Source organism: Chenopodium quinoa, unplaced genomic scaffold (assembly GCF_001683475.1).
Source record: "Chenopodium quinoa cultivar QQ74 unplaced genomic scaffold, ASM168347v1, whole genome shotgun sequence".
Taxonomy (NCBI): domain Eukaryota; kingdom Viridiplantae; phylum Streptophyta; class Magnoliopsida; order Caryophyllales; family Amaranthaceae; genus Chenopodium; species Chenopodium quinoa.
The window spans coordinates 1,629,902-1,649,275 of record NW_018745470.1 but is presented as its reverse complement, the minus strand read 5'-3'; the positions used below and the strand labels follow the sequence as shown (position 1 = coordinate 1,649,275).

Below are 19,374 nucleotides of genomic sequence, written 5' to 3'. Positions count from 1 at the left end.
TTTGTCAAATTCTCATGTCATTGTTGTGACCTGTTAAACCAATTTCCATAATAGTGGGTGTGGTCTGTGGATTGTGGAGAAGCCAGCAAGAGAAAGGAAGGTTTGAGGGAGGGAATTTTAAAATAATTTATACATTTGTAATGGGTCATAATTTTCCTCCGTCCACTATTATATAATTTATACATTTTGACTAATTTTAGAGGCAAAATATACTGTGTCCCTGAAAAGGATCATAATATTGAATGCAATGAAACGTATCACCCAACTATCAATTACACATTTACACAACTAACCCGCTGAAATTAAAATTTCACCAAAATTTTTAATCTAATATCCCGGGAAACTGTACCCCATGTTCGTCCTTACTGCACTATCAGCTCCCAGTACGGTTTTGTTAAGCAGTTGCCAATAACACCTTATTCGCCGCTCAGATTTGTTGCCTAAAAACTTTGAATCTTCACAAAAAAATCCCTAATTTCTTGATTTCAGTTAGCATATAATCATCTCAGCCCACTTCTTACTTTACCTCTTCAATTTTGTTTTTTTCAATATATTTGAAGCGTATAGTATGATGTGAATTGCAGATTGCTTTAATACTCTTCATAATTTGCCAAAAAAGTTCTCTTAATTTAGTTTTGGGGTTAATTTGTATTGCGAGTTTTGATTCATCGTTTCTATTGTTTGTTGGAGAAAATTTATCAAGATTCAGCCCAAAGATCTCGTAAGTTTTTTTTTTTCCAATTTTTTTCTTTAATTATTATGTATGTTGATAGCTGCATGCATGATTATTATTATTATTATAATCTCCGATTATAGTTGAGGAATGGGTTGAATTAACGAATTAATTAAGTTATTGAATTGGTTAATTATATTCTAACTTTTTTATTGGTAAAGAATTGGATACCCATTTGCAATTGTTACTCGAAGTCTCGAATTATGCATATTTTTATTAAAAATTCTAACTTTTTGATAATTTTCAGATGTATACATATTCAATCAGTTGTTTAATTAAATGTTTACATATACATTGCTTTCAAACTTTAGATTCTTTTTTAAATTGAAACAAAATGCACAACTACAATTAACCAGCAGATTTTTGACCATAATTATGCACAGGTCATCTGAGGAGAAGCTGTGGTATTTGAAGTGCAAAGAAGTGGAAAATCAGAAGCTAAAAAGGCGGAGAAACGGCTTCAAGAATTGGAGGTAATGTACATAAGCACTGCCTAAATATAATATTGTTCTGGATGAAAATTTCGGTTGTGTATCTTTGAATGTCTATAGTTGGCTGTGAGTTTTGAGCTTAAGCTTTTACTAAATCCATAGTTAATGAATAATTATTTGATTATTCATAATAGGTGATGGTCTATTACCTTCTTCGGCTAAATGGGATAACTATAAAAATAGAGATGTATGCTGACTTTGGTGACATTGATTGAAAAATATATCTCATATTCTTTTCAGGTGTAATTAGATATATTTAATAGTTTTCTTAAAGGTGATCAATTTCTGAGAACAGAGATGTATGTAGCAGTTAGTTTAGCAGACTGCTTGAATTCAGAGCTTTGAGCATGCTGGTATTATGTCTTATAAATTATGCCATCAATTTCGGCTTTTTTTTTTAAATCATGGAATGCTTGATTACCATATCTGTGATTATTTCTTTGAGTATAAAAGTCATTACGCTAAACAATATTTGAGAAAAGATTCAATTAACTATTAAGAATTGAATCATGTTGTTCGTATAGTTGATCTTAAGGAGTTAAGATATGGACCCTTTGAAGGAGTAAGTCTATCATAAGTGCTGCTGTATTACCCTTCCTTTTCACATGATGGCAAGAAAAACTATCAAGATTGTCCCCCCAAGCTACATATATCTTCCACCAGTAGATCAAAAACAGACCTCCCAAAGTACTTCAAATTAATTGCACCTCATAAATTAGCAGCATCACATTCTAGTTCCACCTTTTGATAACCAAGACTCAAGGGAACCTGTAACCCCAATCTAGCAGCGAGAACTTCAGCCACCTCAACTGAACTTCTACAGACTTCCCTACGCACCACCACTGTATGAACACAACCTGCAGCATCCCTAAAAACTGCCCCTAACCCCATGCCATTCTCCTCCAACATTACAGCGTCAGTTTTGATTTTTATTATACCAGGAGCATGAGGAAGCTAATAACTTCTATAAATCACAGCTCTGGTAGCAGGAAGCCAGAAACATAGCAAACTCTCTAATTATATTTTTTAAAATCGAGAACAAGTTTCACAAAACCCATAACTCCTACTATAATTCACTGCTCCAAGTCTTACCAAACACCACTGAATTATGAAAAGCCCACGTATCCCAAACAAAAGCCACCAGAACCAGCATCTCATGTTTACCATATTTATCAAATGCCCAGTAAATTCGTTCAATGAGTATTTTTCTAACAACTTCAAACTCTCCCAATTTGATTCCACTACTGATGTGTATTTTTCTATGTTATCTCCCATGTCAACTTTGCATTTGAGTATTGAATTACCGTATTTGTTTTTGTTATCACTGTTTTCAATTGAAGTGTCTTTTGAGTTTTCTCCCCCCCCCCCCCTATAATTTTTTTTTTGGTCACTCGAACATAATTCTTTATATTATATAATATATCATCTAATGTGTGGATATTGCTTGATTTTTTTTTTTCAGCATTCATCCTTTTGGATTCTTTTGGTCACTGCATGCTTAGTTTAGAAGACTCTTGAAGACAGCTATACCAAGGTATTACTCACATCTTATATGCTACTATTTCAAGTTATGACAGTTTAGTTTTGAGATAAGCTTTAAGATTGTTGTATGCTATACCAAGTAAGCATGTAATTTTGTTTGTATGGCTTGTAATGACTTTGACAAAGCAACTTAGTGACTTATAACTATTTGGTATCTCCAATAGTTCATCATCTTTGATTACATTGGTTTAATTATATAATTGTAGGTGATTTTTCTTAATTTTTTTTATTATTATATAGTGAGGTTTAAATAGTATGCAATGAAAATTGCATCAATAGGTTAGATTTCATATAGTAAATCCTATACCTATAACTTTTATTTCTGTTGCATGGCTATAATGATTGACCTTTCCTCAGTTTTATGATCAGAATATATGAAATAAAAGTATGCTACCCCAATCTGCTTTGTTGTGTATTTTAGTTTGTGAAGAATTTGATATTTGTTCTGATAAGTAAGCTTTAAAATTTTCTATTTATTTGGTCAAAATTGTAGTTCCCTTATTAAAGTATTAATTATGTATAGATATGGATACAAGTTGGATAGAACTTCCACGATGCCACACTCAATATGTCAAAGGTTGTATGCAATTCATTAACTTTGCTAAGGTAGCTCAGGTAGAAGGAAAAGGAAAGATTCGGTGTCCATGTAAGACATGTAAAGTGGATAAATGGCTTTGTGTAAATGATGTAGAAAGACATATCTTGTTTAACGGGTTTTATAAATCATACAAGAAATGGATTTTTCATGGTCAAGGGGATTTGCTTCAGCGTATGATTGGGTGTGATGGAGGTAGTACTAGCTAAGGATCCCCACTAGATCAAACAAGGTTTGGAGGTCGAGATGATATGGGAGGCCTATTGAGATCTGCTTTTAGTTTTGAAAAACCCTCAAATGACCTAACCTTTGAACCACATGAAAATAATGAAAATGACGAGTATCTTGAAGACCCTGTCTTTTATGAAGAGGAGATTGATTTAGAATTTTCAACAACGCAAGATGAAGCTAAGTATAAGAAATTACTTGATGTTTCCGATGAGAAATTGTATGACGGGTGTACTAAATTTTCCAAACTGTCTTTTCTTTTACACCTTTTTCACATAAAATGTATGAGCCATTGGTCTGCTGAATCCTTTAATATGCTACTCGAGCTTCTCATAGACGCATTTCCCCAAATACTTGAGTTCCCCTCATCTTATTATCAAAGTAAGAGAATAATAAAAGACCTTGGCCTTGGGTATGAGAAGATTGATGCTTGTCCAAATAACTGTATGTTGTATTGGGGTGATTATTCAAAGAAAGACAAGTGTCATGTTTGTGGTACATCAAGATGGAAGAAAAATAAGGGTAGAAATGATAATGTCAGAGATCAAGATAAGACTGTTTCTACGAGTGGTGAGCCAACTAAGGTAATGCGTTACTTTCCTCTTATCCCTAGACTGAAGAGAATTTACATGTCCTCAAAAACAGTAGAAGATATGAGATGGCATTATACTCATAATGATAAATTGAATGATGTTGATAAGAAGATGTTAAGGCACCCTTCAGATGCATTAGCTTGGAAATCATTTGATCAACGTTATGAGGATTTTGCCTCGGATCCTCGTAGTGTTTGATTAGGACTTGCAAGTGATGGGTTTAATCCATATCGTTTGATGAACACGACTTATAGTACATGGCCTGTGGTGTTGATTCCCTATAATCTTCCACCGTGGTTATGTATGAAACCATCTTCATTCATGTTGTCTATTATCATTCCCGGTAAAACAAGTCCCGGAATTGACATCGATGTGTATTTGCAGCCACTAGTTCATGAATTGAAATTGTTATGGAGTGGGGTTGATGCTTTTGATGCTTATGATGGAGAGAAATTTAAATTGCGAGCCGCTTTGCTTTGGACTATTAATGACTTTCCTGGTTATGCAATGCTCTCCGGTCTGAGCACCAAAGGCTATATGGCATGCCCTATATGCATTGATTCAACTCCTTCTGAAAAATTTGGGAGTAAGACTTGTTATTGTGGGTATCGAAAATGGCTTCCATCATGTCATCCATATCGATTTGAGAGTGACAGTTTTAACGGAAGAGAAGAGCATGGTGAAGCTCCACCTCGGCCTAGTGGGACTGACATATTGGGGCTACAAGAAAAGGTTGGGTATGTTTATGGGAAGGCATCAAAAAGAAAGAGAGGTAACGAGAGTAACAATGAAGAAGATGTTGTCATTGGTACCAAGAGAAGCATATTTTATAATTTAGAGTATTGGGAACATAATTTGTTGAGGCATAATCTAGATGTAATGCACATAGAAAAAAATGTGTGTGACAATATTTTAAATACTCTCTTAAATACCGATAAAAGCAGAGATAAGAAGGATGATCGAGATGCCCTTCAAGGATGTGGCATAAAGCCACATCTTTGGGTTCAAGATAATCATATGCCTTCAACTTCTTATTCTATGTCTGTAGAGGAGAAAGAGAGGTTCTTAAAAGTTTTACAAAAACTCAGAGTCCCTGATGGCTATGGATCTAACCTTTCTAGATGCGTGAACATGAAGCAAAGAAGGTTGATTAACCTTAAGAGCCATGACAACCATGTTTTGATGCAAGATATCCTTCCCGTCGCATTAAGAGCTTCTAATGCAACAAAAGTAATTGATTTGCTTGCAAAATTGTCTTACTTTTTCAAGCAATTATGCTCCACTGCTATTGATCCTGATGATCTAGATGCTCTTCAAGAAGGAATTGTATTAACCCTTTGTGAGTTGGAAATGGAGTTTTTGCCTTCATTTTTCACAATCATGGTTCATTTGCTAATTCACTTAGTGGAAGAGGTTAAACTCGATGGGCCAGTACAGTACAGATGGATGTATCCCATTGAGAGGTTAGATTTATTTACATATATGTCTAATCTAAATTCATCTAGAAAATCTATAAACTTACTGTATTTTAATTATAATTTGACTTTTTGAAAAGGTACTTGGCCCATCTAAAGTCACATGTAGCTAATAAAGCCCAACCTGATGGGTCAATTGCAGAAGGCTACCTTTTAGAGGAGACCATTAGGTTTTGTTCAAGATATCTTGAAGGTGTTAAGACCGTCTTTAACAAACCTAAACGAATTGATGATGATAGTCCCAATTCTGGAAAATGCTTGTGTAATTCTGGCGGTCGAGTAATTGGGAAAGAAGTCAATTTCCGTCTAGATGACAAAAGCCTAAAACAAGCTCATCGTTATGTTTTACTGCATCATTCTGATGAAATTCAAGATCTTCTCGAGTAAGTAGCAAGTTTTATTCTATTTTATGAATAACCAATTATTATAATATATCATTATAAATTATAATTTATTTTCCTTTCTTTGAAGAGAATTTTTAAATCTAAAGCGACAAATGAATACACATAACCCAATCACTGAAAGTGATGAAAGTGATTGGATCATCAACGAGTTTGGAGAGTGGTTGCGAAGTCAGGTGATATATATGTATCCTAATGTGTTCAATTTTCTTACAAAAATAGCAGACTGTTTTTGACTTTATATTCTACCATGATAGGTACACTCAATAGATGAATCCACCGAAGATGGGAAACTTAGAAAAATTCTGGCAGGGGGATTGAATTGTTATGGTAGAAAAATGAAGGGCTTTATGATCAATGGGTATAAATTTCAGATCATGGACCGTGATAGCCGTTTGACTTCCCAAAATTCTGGAATCATGGTTGAAGCAGATGGAGAAGCATACTATGGGAAAGTGAAGGATATATATGAATTGGACTATTATGGGACTTACAAAGCTATATTGTTTCATTGTGTTTGGGTAGACATACATAGGGGTGTTAAATCAGATCAAAATGGCTCTATATGTGTTAATTTCTCTAAGTTGATGCATTCAGGAAGAAATTTGCAAGATGATCCTTTTATTTTCTCATCTCAAGTAAAACAGGTTTTCTACATTGAAGATGAGATACGAAAAGGTTGGTTTCATGTTGTAAAGACTAAGCCTAGAGACTTGTTTGATTTAGGGGATGAGTTAACCGAAGTAGATAACGACAATGAATGATTAGTTTCCTATTTATTATTTAATTTGGATTTGTAATTGCTGAATTTAATTATGAGTTGATATTTGTCATTAATTAATATTTCCTTTTGCTGAATTTATCCCTTTACTTTTTGTTAATTCTATTTGTTAATTACAATCTATTTTCTCATACCATCTAACAGTTATAGCGTTTTTTCTTATGATTTCGATTTGCTCTTAATTAACACACTATTTTTTTTCTTTCTCGTCAATATCATATATAATTACAGCTATATTCTCATTGTTCAGGTGTAGAACTTCCTGTCAAAAAGAGAGAGAACGAAGAGGTTTAATTAGGTAAATACTTTCCCCTATTCAATATTGCATTGAAAAATTATATGCACTTGTTTCTTAATTTTTACGTTAGATAAATAATCATAATTAAATTAATCATTTAATAAAACTTCTTTTTTACTGTTTACAGAATAATTGAAAATTTAACTATTAGTAACCATCAGCAATAATTTGAAAAACAGAAGCAATTGTAAGAAATTCCTGATTCTATTGCATATGTAATCACATGAAAGTATGAAACCATTGTTTAATTATGACTCAGATAACTTACTAAGCAATGGAATTTGTATAACTAGCCTGATTTCGTAAATGCATCTTTTCATTTATTTTTAAAATTAATCTTTCGTTTGAATGAAGAATAATAGTTACCTTGTTGGAGTACTATCAAATTGCTTTCAGCCATTCTATTTCTCTGTCTTCTGAATTTTGTGATGAAATCACATATTTACTCTAAACTAAACCCTTGGTTTGCATTTAGGCTTTGCATTTGGGTCGCATTCAGTAGAGAAGGGGTAATCTACTTATGTATAAAGCTGGAATTCTTTGCATGAATGTTTGTTACAATATCCAATATAGGGAGCCATTCTCCTTGTTTTTTTCTTTGTGACTCTTCTTTGATGATAACTGGCCAGTTGAAGATTGGTTAGTATTTAGAGCATTTGCATCTCTGTCTAAATGTTAGAAACTGTATGTTAAAAGCTAATGGACCACAAATTGGTGTAAGATCAGATCTGCAGTAGTCGGTAAATAAATATGCCCAATCCGTTTTCAAGTCTCTAACCACCTCACCTTATTAAACATAAATGCTATAATCGGTAAAGTTTGATCACACATTGGTCAGTTCATTGGAAATTAGGAATACAGTTAGAGTAGCTATTGGAAATCTGTTTTCAAGTAATGCAAGTATATTTATTCTTATACAGTAGATTTTATCGTCAATTTTTCTTTTTAGGAAACATTTTGTCGATATTTTTATGCTGTTTCAATTAATGTCTTTTGCCTTTAAAGATTAGTTATTGATCATTAAATTCTCTCGATATTTTTATGCTGTTTATTAGGACAATGGCTTTAGGCCATTACTCTCCAAAAGTCCTTACAATTTTCTGCCTACCTCCTCTACTTTAGTCTCTTCCTATTTATACTACTACAACTCATACATATATGGACAAAAGCCTTAATTTCTAATTTACTACAACTTGTCAACAAGCTAAAGTTACCACAGTAAAAGAGCTAATATAACAAAACATGCTCCCTGCCCATATCAGTAAACCGTTGCTCAAGTGAGAGGTGGAGAAGGCCTCTGCTTCTGCTGCTGATCCTGTTCCCCCCTTGGTCTCCTGCTATACACCAAAAAGGGCGGAGCTTGTGGGTGCATTGCAGTACCCTTTTGTATTCGATCCATTTCTGCAAACAAATTGAGGAACACAAAGAAATCAGAAAGTTGTATGTGGATTTCGACAGACTGATGCATTGATCGATATTATTAAAAACCAACTCAACAATTTAAGCTAAGAATTTTAATTGGCATACTCAGGTATACGTAGTAAATCAGTAATCTGAGTTGATTTACTTGATTATGCTCAGCTATTTGCAGATTGATTACTGAGGTTTAGCAGAACTGTCACCTGTATGCATACTCTACTTCCTTCGACTTCATTTTCACATTTCGATTCAGAAAATTGAAACCTGTCTGATATCCTATGCTGCACACATAATTTCTGACTAGTTGTATTTGTTTCTGTTAATAGGTGCCTCATAATGAGTTGCAGAAGTAAAAGAACTGCTTTACCCCCTGGCGAGGCTCAATTTCTTTAAATAAGCAGCCCACTTCGACATCCTTACAGTCTAAGTCCAGCCATATTGCAGTGTCACAATCCAACTTTTCAGAGTCTTCTAACCAATCCACCCAATGGGGACCATTTAGCCCTCCAACACTTGGAAGATCACAAACGTTTGGGCACATATCGCAACCAAACAAATCTTCTATTAATGCATCAAAACCCACATCTACATCATCTTCATCTGTAGCTGCTGCATCAGAAGCAGGTATGCCAACTATAATGCCATCAAACTCCCAACAAAAGATGTCATCAAAACCTCCTTTAACCCCATCACAACCTAGATCGTATCCTATGTTACAATCTGTAACACCACAAACATCACAACTCCCTCTTAAAGAAACACTACAGCCTCACAAAGGAACAATTCAACCTACTAAACCATCAAAGCATCATAAGGCTACAGAGCATCCGACTATTCCACCTTTTACTAAGCTAAAACTGGTGCACTTCCGTCACAAGAAACAACACAAGTCCCTCATAAAGAAACAACTCAGCCGACTAAAGCATCAAAGCAACCTCAAAAAGCTACCGAACATCCGAGTAAACAACCTTTTCCTGGAGCTAAAACAGGTGCACTGCCGGTGGGAGCTTCACAATAACCTATTGTCTCTTCTTTGACTGGAGCTAAATCCCAATTAGAAAGAAGAGTTGTTTCACCCCTGGAAGCTATGCAACAAACTCAAAAGAAGCATCCTATGACGTCTTCTAATTTTGGAGGTGAACCCTTGACACAACCTCAAATGAATACAACTTGTTCAACGGGACTCCAAAAGGATAAGTCTCCTGCATATATTCATGCTGAAAGCAACAAGAGGTTAAATTTTGACTCTGACGAACCTGAATCTCAATCAGAGAGTGAAGAAGAGTTGCATGAGTCAGGTGGAGTGGACAGTGGTGTGAAAAGAACAAAATTTAGACGCCGAAGTATTGTGAAAAATTGGCCAGAGCATGTCAAGTTTGATGAGGAAGAAGAGGTTGTGGCATTTGGTAAGTGTAAATGCATATTTAATATTATGTGCTTTGTTTTTTTCCTTTCGAATGTTTTTTTTTTTTTATTGTTTAAACATTATCTAATTTCATTGTTTTCAAAGATGTTGATGGAACACGACACCTTGTGAAGGGTTCTGTTCAGCCTCGAGATGTGTGGAATGATGCACCAAGATTTAGGTACTTCGCCCAATTTAATGAATTCAACCAACCTCTTCACAAAGGTGGCTCCATCCTTGTGAGTTTCTTAGGAGACATTGCTAAACGAGAAGAATTTTGTCCCGTGGGAATTTGAAATTGGCATAAGTTGAGCTCGAATATGAGAGGCAATATTGTTAACCTTGTTCGGGTACGCCTTTTAATCGTTCACCATGAATATATAATCTTACTTTCATTACTACACTTATAATCTATTGCATGCCTGACATATGCTATGGTTCTCTGATATATGATATAATTATGAATGCCACAATAATAACTCACATGTTGTATGATACGCTATAAGTTATATATGCTACATAGATTAATCTTAACGTAACTTTATTTGTACATTTACTTTAAGGCACATTTTCTGTTACCCGATGGAAAGGAAATGAGGAATGCTATTTTGAAGCGTATTGGCAAAGCATGGAAAAATCATAGATATGCATTAAAGAAGGATTATTTTGATTCCGTGGAAAAAACGCGTGAGCAAAATTATGCTAGTATACTTGATGGAATCACAACTCAAAATTGGAGTTTTCTGGTTGATTATTGGCTTTCATCGGACGCCAAGGTTTGCATTTTGATTTTTACGGGAATTTCTTGTTTATAGATTAGCTCTGTATAACCGTTTTGTATGTTGTCAAGTTGTTAGTAACATTTTAGTAGGATATAATAAATGAACAATCCTAGATGTGTGATAAACATTTTGGTGGTTATGTTGTTTATGCTGATCAACTCCTCCCACAATGTCCTCTAATTCTTCATAAGCGATAACCTATGACCAGCAAATCTATAAACTTACAGTCTTATAGCTTTATAAGGAACAAATCAGAGAGAGAAAAGAGTAAAGTATACACAATGAAACAACAGTAATGGACCTCCTGTATTCGCCGCTGATGCTACAACCCTTTTCCTTTTTTGTCTCTCTAATAAGCTACATATTCTCTCCTTCCTATCTTGCTGTTGCCAATAGTCGTTTGCTTGTGTCAGCATTGCATCCCATCAGATATAGTTAGTCACACGATAAGGTTTAGAGATCTCAAATCCATTATATTTACACAGTACACGTGTTAGTGAGAACAGAGGCTAGCTTCCATCAGACCAACTCACTACCTAATGACACAAGCAAATCCGTTATATTCTGATCATAGTGGTTTTAGTGTGATGTAACTTTATTTTCTATCTCATGCTAACCATGATTTTAAATAAACAGAAAAATGTCTGAACTCGGAAAAGCTTCTCGTGCGTCGCAAGTTCTCGTGCGCAAGAGTGGTGCTAAAAGCTTTGCAAATCGCAGAGCTATTTTGGTATAATTATCCTTCATTTTATTTAGTCCTAAAATTTGCATTTAGTGTTTTTTTTTCTGTTTGACTATCTTACAAGATTTGGAAGAAAATGTAACTTCGTCAATTTAAAAGACTTAAAATAGCAGAAGTTAAATGTCAGATATTTGTATGTTTCTCACATTGCAGAAAAAACAAAAAGGTGATTTCAGTGAATTGGAGTTTTTTAAAAGTGTTTACAGCGAAGGAGATGGAAGCTTCAAAGAGGGCACAACATCTCGTCAGTTTGTGGTATATATACCAATGAAAATTAGTTTAACCACTAATTTATTAGCTCTTTGCCAAGTCTTATAGTTTTCTTATCATGTAACAGGAGGATGCAATCAAGAAGGTGCAAGAAAGCCTTGATAAGTCCTCTTCTTGCATTCCAAGGTTGATATTGAAAATGAAGTTTTCAATCAACTTATGTATCAAGGCGAGATCCCTAAGCGTCCTCTAAATTATGGCTTTGGTGTGAAGCAAAGCGACATCTTTGGAGTGGAAGGACATTTAAGGAAAGAAGGGTCTTACTATGTCAACAATAGTGATATGGAAGTGGAGAAGTTGAAGGTTGCACTGTTAGATATGAAGAAGCAAAATGAGGATCTTGCTAAACAAAATCAAATATTGAACACAAAATTTGATGCAGTTGGTTCTATGATGGCACAGGTTTTGAAGGCAACACGTAGTGGAAATGTTTCATCAGAAGTTATAGATAATGCAATACAACTACTTGATTCTCAGGTTTGGAATAAACCATTTCTTTTTTCATCCGCTTCCTTTTTTTTTAAAAATTTCCTTTCATTATCTGTGGCAAGATATAAAATTTCCTTTCATTAAAATTTCCTCAAGCTAATGCAATACAACTACTTGATTCTCAGGGCTGAATCTATATTCCGTGGAATCGTACGGGTTTTAAATTCTGTATTATTGGTTTTAAATTCTGTATTATTGGTTTTAAATTCTGTATTATTGGTTTAGCTTCCTTGGTGCACCTTCTTTGCATTATGTGGTTTTCTGTAGCAATATAATCAAGAGACTCGGTTTGTCTTAAACGACAAGACAGAAAGCTACATTAGAATATTTTAGCTATATGCTACAGAACTATGAAGTTACCTTAGGGGATGTAAATTCCTTGTAGTCAGAATGATATAATGTGAGCAATAAAACCCAATATTTGAGAGGCACATATCCTAAGAATGATGGTTTAATTCATATGTTCAAGATGAAAGTGGATAAAGTTATCTGGGATATTGCGCATGTCAAGGTTTTAGTCAGAACTTTTAAGTCTGTTGGCACATATCACTGATGACTTAGGCACTTCCAGTCGTGTAATTGTGGATGCTCAGCATCTTCTGCTCATTTATTTGAGAAATAGTAGGAGAAAATTTTATTCAAATGTCGAGACAAAACGCCTGCTGTCTGCTTGACTCTACTATAACACCACATTGCAAATTTTTCTGACCCACTTAAAATTTTCTAAGATCAATAAATAATACTGATGCTGAATAAGACTATAAGAGCAGAACTACATAAACAAGTGTGTCAGCTTACCTGAAATTATTAAGGCTGATGTGAGTTTTCTGTTTCTCTTGATCTCCTTGAGTTGCTTGATTTGCTACACCTGTTCACATACTCTGATGTTCTTGACGTACATCTATTATTGAGGATAGCTTTGAATATGTTGATGCACCTATTGTGAGGATTGCTGGTGTCGACGTACCAATGCCTTATGCACCTTTTTTTCATCCACTTCATTGCAGGATTGCTATTTTAGGTGGTTTTAGGTTCGATTAGGGAGAAGTGGTGTTAGTTAGAGGCAAGTTAGTACGTTTTAGGTAAATGTTTGAAAGTTAGTCATTTTATATAGCTAGATTGATAAAGAATACAGTAAAAAAATATTCACCATTTATTAATAATTAAAAAATTACTTATGGTTGCTGCGAGAATGATGAAGTATGTTACTGATTATGGGGAGTATGCTAGTAGGGTGTTCAAGCCCCCTGCAATGCTCACTCCTGTTGTGTCTTCGTGGAAGTGCCGAGGGTTGGTTGGGTTAAAATTAATTGTGATGCTCACATTGGCCAAGCTACAAGGCTGCTGCTTGCAGGTATGGGCTGCTCTTGGCGTGCAGGTTGGGGTACAGTAGAGTGATTATTGAAAGCGATGCCCAGCTTGTTGTACGTCGTCTCAAGCAGCGAATGCAGGGGATTGATACCTTTAGTTTGCTGTTAGATGATATTTTATCCATTGCTAATTTGCTGCTTCTTTTTCTGATTTGTCGTTTTCTCATATTAAAAGGGCAGGTAATACTTAGACCATATTGAGCAGACATTTTGCAGTTTGTTATCTTTATCCTTAATATTTGAATAGGAATGTCATTTGTTATTAGCCGAGCACATACCGCCTTTAATAGCAATGGGTTAATTACTTGTGTTGTGCAAGAAAGTGACTATTTAGTACAAAAATTCTTGTTAGCTAGGCGTATCACTAGACAGTTATGTGCTTGGTTTACGTTCCTCTATGGCAAATATTTTCTGTTTAACTTCTCTAATTTTGCAGTACTACTACTACAATAATTGTTCACATATCAAATTTTTTTCGCAGGTTGATGATGTAGGCAGCAATGGTAAAAAGTAAATGAAGAGCGTGATTTGGCTTCAAGCACTCTTATTATATATATGTGTGGGTATTTAGTAGCTTTTATAGCGTTGTGTGTAATTAGTTTGGACATCTTTTTTAGGAAAATATTTTTTAGGAAAATATCTATATATAATGTATATATATATATGTGTGTGTGTTTTATATATATATATGTTACTTTTTGTAAATACATTTTCATCAATTATGATTTTATATATTAATTATTATTATTATTATTATTATTATTATTATTATTATTATTATTATTATTATTATTATTATTATTATTTTGGTTGTTTACAGTTTTATACAAGTACTTCATTAATTTAATTTTATCAATTTTCGTCCAAAAAAAAGGGGGAAATAGTGACGCTTTTATAAATCAAAGTTTTTGGTGGTATTTAAATTGTTGGAAATAATATATCATCATTTTGACACACAAAAGTGTCACAACTTTTTTAAAAATGACTAACAAAAGCGTCACAAGTTTTTGGACATTAGTAATGGTGGGAAATACGGCCCCCAATTTGACACACAAAAGTGTCATAATTTGATAGTAATGACTCAAAAAAGTGTCATAATTTTTTTAGTAATGACACAAAAAAGTGTCATAATATAATTTTGGATGACACACAAAAGCAACATATTATACTTATAAATTGACACAAAAAAGCGTCAAAATATTTTGGCTTCAAAAATTTTGACGCTTTTTAAAGCGTCAAAATAGAAAATTATGACACTTTTTAAGGTCAATATATGTACAAAAAAGTGTCAAAATGTGCCTTGTTTTTTTGTAGTGATGGATTAGGGTGTTGGAAGACATCTCAGATACATCTTTGGCAATGACTATAATAACATTTAAATTTTATTTCATGACTCAAAGTTATTCACTCCAAAATTTCATTCCAGAAAAATACATGTTTTTAAATTATACGAAATATTATATAATTGTACATACATTGTACATATATCTTAATATGTTGCCTTTATCTATTGCCCATATAAATTAGTATTAACTAAATTTGTAAATCAAAATTGCATATTGTTTCCTCATGTTAAGTAAATTAATTATCAATCTTTTAATTTCATGTAACTAATAGAGTTATTGTGGAGTCAATTGACCCAATTGCTTTAAACTTGACTTTACACAAATCATTATTATTTGTCAATAGCTAGATATCTATAATTTTAATATGAAGTTAAAGTTCAAAATTTAATCCCTTATACCTTTTAGTTTAAGATTCACCACACTTCTTACTTTATATCATTATATACAGTCTTTAAATAAAAAATGATATAATAGAATATAACAATCCTGGGATATAATCAAGAAAATTGCTACACAACGTAACCTTATAGTCTTAATAATCTCGAAATGTTTTTACCAATTGCGGAAAATCATAAATTGAGTGATTATTTTTTTTAAATTTCACCATGCTTTTTCTTCTTATAATATTATTTGATAATTATATATAATTTTTGTGTAGTCTTTTATTGACCTTTAATGAGCTAGTATTTATAAGCTTGCGGCTTAATATAACAAGTGGTTCAACACTCTTTTAAATGAAGGTTGAACAGAGAGAGTTCAAGCTCTAGACACTAACATTTTAAGAGGTATTGTGCATGCAATTTTTGTATTTCAAGGAGATTCGTGCCATAAAACAGATGACGCATCGAAACTTGTATGTGTGCGAGGTTTAGAACCAAATGCAACCAAATCATGGAATTAGCAGGCACTAAATTAATGCACTACATCCATTTAAACCAATACTTGTTTATTTAATTAATAGATTTGTTTAGAGTTAGTCATGCGCCAAGGTTAGTTTTGGAAACGATACAATATTTCCACCAGTATCGAACCTTACAACATGATATATCATATAAAATATTGCAAACTTACAATGTCAGTCCATGTTTACATTGTATATCTACTTTTGATGGCGGCAAAGTAAATTTGTTATTCGTTTTGATATTGATCTTATATAGAATAATTACAACTACCTGATATATTTAATTAAATTAATTTTAGGACATGCAATCATCACTCAAGGTTTTTGCAAGTAGCATCATTGAATTGTCTTAAATGGGCTAATGTATCCATGCAATCCTTTGGAGGTAAATTTAATACCAATTATTGTCATATACAAAGTACAAGTAGATCTATAGATTGATATGCATTCAATCTTTATTTGTCTGACTCATAATATTTTTTTTGGGTGGAATAGGGTGTTAGAAGATATCTCGGATACATCGGTGGCAATAAGTATTACCTCTGTCTCTACTTTTTTTGTTCAATTGGACTTTTTTCACGGTCTTTGAGACGCGTGTTAAAACGTATATATCTCAAGATCTATAATTGTAAAATTATAAAAACTTGATATTAATAAAATGTATTCTTGACGAATCCAACAATATCCCACTTGACTATATTATTTCTTATACATTAATGGGAATTTGTGGTCAAAGTTATTAAAAGTTGATCCAAAAATTAACTATGGGGAAAAAAAAGAGGGACAAAGGGAGTATAACATTGCAAATTTATTTTTCATTCAAAAAAACAAAAAAAAATTACAAATATTTTATAACTCACAATCATCGACTACAATCAAAAATTTCATTCTAAAATAATACTCCCTCCATCCTTTAATACTCCCTCCGTCCTATTTTTTTGGGACGTTAATGTGGACACGTAGTTTAAGAAAGTACAAGTAGGTCTATTAAAAACTTTTGTTTATTATATATAGAAGATTCTCTTTTTATTTTTTTATATTACAAGAAAACAAGAAGTGGGGTGGAAATGGGATAGGCAAGGAGAGAAAATGTGGGAAAATATATTTTTATTAGTAGTCCCATTTCACATTCAGTAATATATCAAGTATTATAGGATAGGCAAAAATGAGAATTGTATCAAGTATTATGAAACACAGGGAGTATATGTTTTTAAATTATACAAAATATTATTATGTACATATATCATAGTATGTTGCTTTCATCAATTGGCCCATATAAATTTGTGTAAATTAAAATTTGTAAGTCGAACTCGCCTATTGTTTGATGTTAACTCATTTAATTGTTCATTGTTTAATTGCATGTAACAAGCTTTTACAAAAGTTATGTAGGGTCAATATCATGTTTATTTAAGATCATTGTTATTTTTCAATAGTTAAATATCTATAAAGTTCAAAACTTAACCCCTTATATCTTTTAGAGTTTTAGTTTAAAATCCTCCATTGTTTGTATGCATACAAGACTTGTACTATCATACTTTGTTTCAAAGATTCCATTGATATTCCATTGATTCTTTAGTTAAGTTTAGATTGTATGATACTTAATAATAATATAAAGCTTTAATTTGAAAATTTCCAGTATTATACAAGTATAAATTGTTGTATTGAAAAGGCAAAAGCACACCCTGTCATATTTGCATGAAATGACTACAATTTTACTCTCAAAAAGAAAAAATTCTTGAAGCAAATTTTGGTTCGAGTATGTAGTCATTTGTTGCTATAACACCTGAAGAAAAAGGAAAACAAGGAAAAGAGGAATTAATACAAGACTTAGTGTGTGTTGATGATACGTTGACGACACACCTTCAAAATTAAGTCAAATGACGAGTGCAGTTCTGTATCTTGAATTTTTATTATATACTGTAAATATAGGAAGAGTGATTACCTCAAGGACCAAAGTTGTAACAAATACAGTGAAGACATTCCCATCAATGTTAACTATGTGACGCCTGACTTTCTCGAGCAAGTGATGCATGCAATCAGCTGGATGTATAGATCACCTTACGGAGTAACCCAAAAATCAAAAGACTCCTTGACCTCCTGATAGTTGATTAAGTACACCAAAAATAAGGACAAAGCCAAACACACAATCAAGATATCATCTAACTACTAAGGTCATAATGTATAATGCATAGAGACAAAAATACTAGCATCAACTAATGTATGAGAAAAGGAATGCCAAAGCTTTTCTTATCCAAGTTTTGGATATCTAAATAGAGAGAGGGATGGATGTGACTGTGTGAGCCACAAAAATTGAAGATGCCAAAATACTCTTTTTCTCTAAAGTTCCAAATGATTGAAAGTATTAATTCCATTGTCACCGCGAGGCAGCTCACCTTAATCAAGGCCTTTGGATCTAGACAACTCTGTTGCTTTGACAATCGCAGGGTGCACTCAGTAGCAGTGCACTGACAGGCTAAAGTCATATCACCCGATCAAAAGTAATTTCTAAGTTTTCTAACTAATGCAGATAGGGAAGTAGGTCGAATCCACAGGGAAACTGGTCTTTCTATTCCTAATTAATTAAAGCAATCTAAATTATTAATTAACAAAATAATATTATGGTGAAAGGAAACTAAATTACGGAGAGTAAAAGTAGAGAAGTATAAGAATAGAGAAAATCAACGAATAAAAGACCTAGGGCATAGGTTCACCAATAAATAACATTCCAGGGTAAAACATAATAATCAATCATCAATGCATCAATTAATCAGAACATAAAGGGGTTTCGCTACGTATTACAATCATAGAATTATTCTACCGGCATTAAATCTCATCTCTCGAATCTCGACTTAACCATTTATAAATTAACCTGCCTATTGAAACTAGATCTAAACATCAATTCTCATCTCTCGAATCTCGAAACAATATTGTTAAACTCATGCATAAAATATCAGGCCTAATCTAGTCACAGAGCATTAAATCAATCAATAGGAAATTAATATAACATTGACAATCAACAACAATAAATTACCCCTTCATATTATTTATGGATCCCCACAAAACCTAGAAAGGAAACTACTCAGACATAATTAAATATAAATTAAATAAAGCAATTAAAGGAGACATGATGAAAGAAAAAAGTAAATAACTGAGATTAAAGTAGAAGAAATCGTTACCAAAGTAATCAGAATTAAAGAGTTGAATTAAGAACAAAAATGCAGAGAGAGAAATTAATCTAAAACTAAGTAGAGAGAGAAAGTCTAAGAGAAGAGAGTACTAATCGAAAGGATTAAAATCGTATTTATACCCAAAAATAATTACTCCTAATTAAAACTAAGATAAACCGCCGAATTAGCTCCTAATAAACCTCGCGCCCGGCCGGGCGAAGGGCCGCCCGATCTGGCCCGCCTTTTCTCCATTATAAGCTTCTCTCGCGCCCGGCCGGGCGCAAACTCGGGCGCGAACTACTCTTCCCCGCCCGGCCGGGCGCGCCTTTGGGCGGTGCCTATTTTG

At 33.4% G+C, this 19,374-nt stretch overlaps 2 protein-coding genes and 1 long non-coding RNA gene across 4 annotated transcripts; all 3 read left to right on the top strand.

Moving 5' to 3' along the window:
- Positions 1-273: 273 nt before the first annotated feature.
- On the top strand, positions 274-10,738 carry LOC110715042. The gene is made up of 11 exons (XM_021893613.1): positions 274-721; positions 1,117-1,206; positions 2,687-2,758; positions 3,290-5,645; positions 5,738-6,040; positions 6,129-6,234; positions 6,316-6,736; positions 7,090-7,137; positions 8,883-9,962; positions 10,067-10,311; positions 10,525-10,738. Exons 4-8 carry the CDS (start codon positions 4,420-4,422, stop codon positions 7,131-7,133), a joined length of 2,100 nt encoding a protein of 699 aa, XP_021749305.1. The 5' UTR covers positions 274-721; positions 1,117-1,206; positions 2,687-2,758; positions 3,290-4,419; the 3' UTR covers positions 7,134-7,137; positions 8,883-9,962; positions 10,067-10,311; positions 10,525-10,738.
- A 642-nt stretch (positions 10,739-11,380) lies between these two features.
- LOC110715092 lies at positions 11,381-11,881 on the top strand. The gene is made up of 3 exons (XR_002510211.1): positions 11,381-11,473; positions 11,639-11,740; positions 11,823-11,881. It is a non-coding gene; the product is annotated as an uncharacterized LOC110715092 (long non-coding RNA).
- A 1-nt stretch (position 11,882) lies between these two features.
- On the top strand, positions 11,883-14,233 carry LOC110715090. Of its 2 annotated transcripts, none has more exons than XM_021893672.1 (2): positions 11,883-12,232; positions 14,096-14,233. In XM_021893672.1, exons 1-2 carry the CDS (start codon positions 11,915-11,917, stop codon positions 14,126-14,128), a joined length of 351 nt encoding a protein of 116 aa, XP_021749364.1. In that variant the 5' UTR covers positions 11,883-11,914; the 3' UTR covers positions 14,129-14,233. The 2 variants fall into 2 exon arrangements, with proteins under 2 accessions (XP_021749364.1, XP_021749365.1); XM_021893673.1 differs by lacking the exon at positions 14,096-14,233 and adding an exon at positions 12,370-12,677.
- Positions 14,234-19,374: the final 5,141 nt, after the last annotated feature.

Bases quoted from the DNA above. Each gene is read 5' to 3' on its own strand.
- LOC110715042 (XM_021893613.1), top strand. From the start codon at position 4,420: ATGAACACGACTTATAGTACATGGCCTGTGGTGTTGATTCCCTATAAT. The intron at 5,646-5,737 runs GTTAGATTTATT...CTTTTTGAAAAG, and splicing joins TGGATGTATCCCATTGAGAG to GTACTTGGCCCATCTAAAGT. The intron at 6,737-7,089 runs GTTGGTTTCATG...CTCATTGTTCAG, and splicing joins TGAAGATGAGATACGAAAAG to GTGTAGAACTTCCTGTCAAA.
- LOC110715090 (XM_021893672.1), top strand. From the start codon at position 11,915: ATGTATCAAGGCGAGATCCCTAAGCGTCCTCTAAATTATGGCTTTGGT. The intron at 12,233-14,095 runs GTTTGGAATAAA...TTTTTTTCGCAG, and splicing joins TACAACTACTTGATTCTCAG to GTTGATGATGTAGGCAGCAA.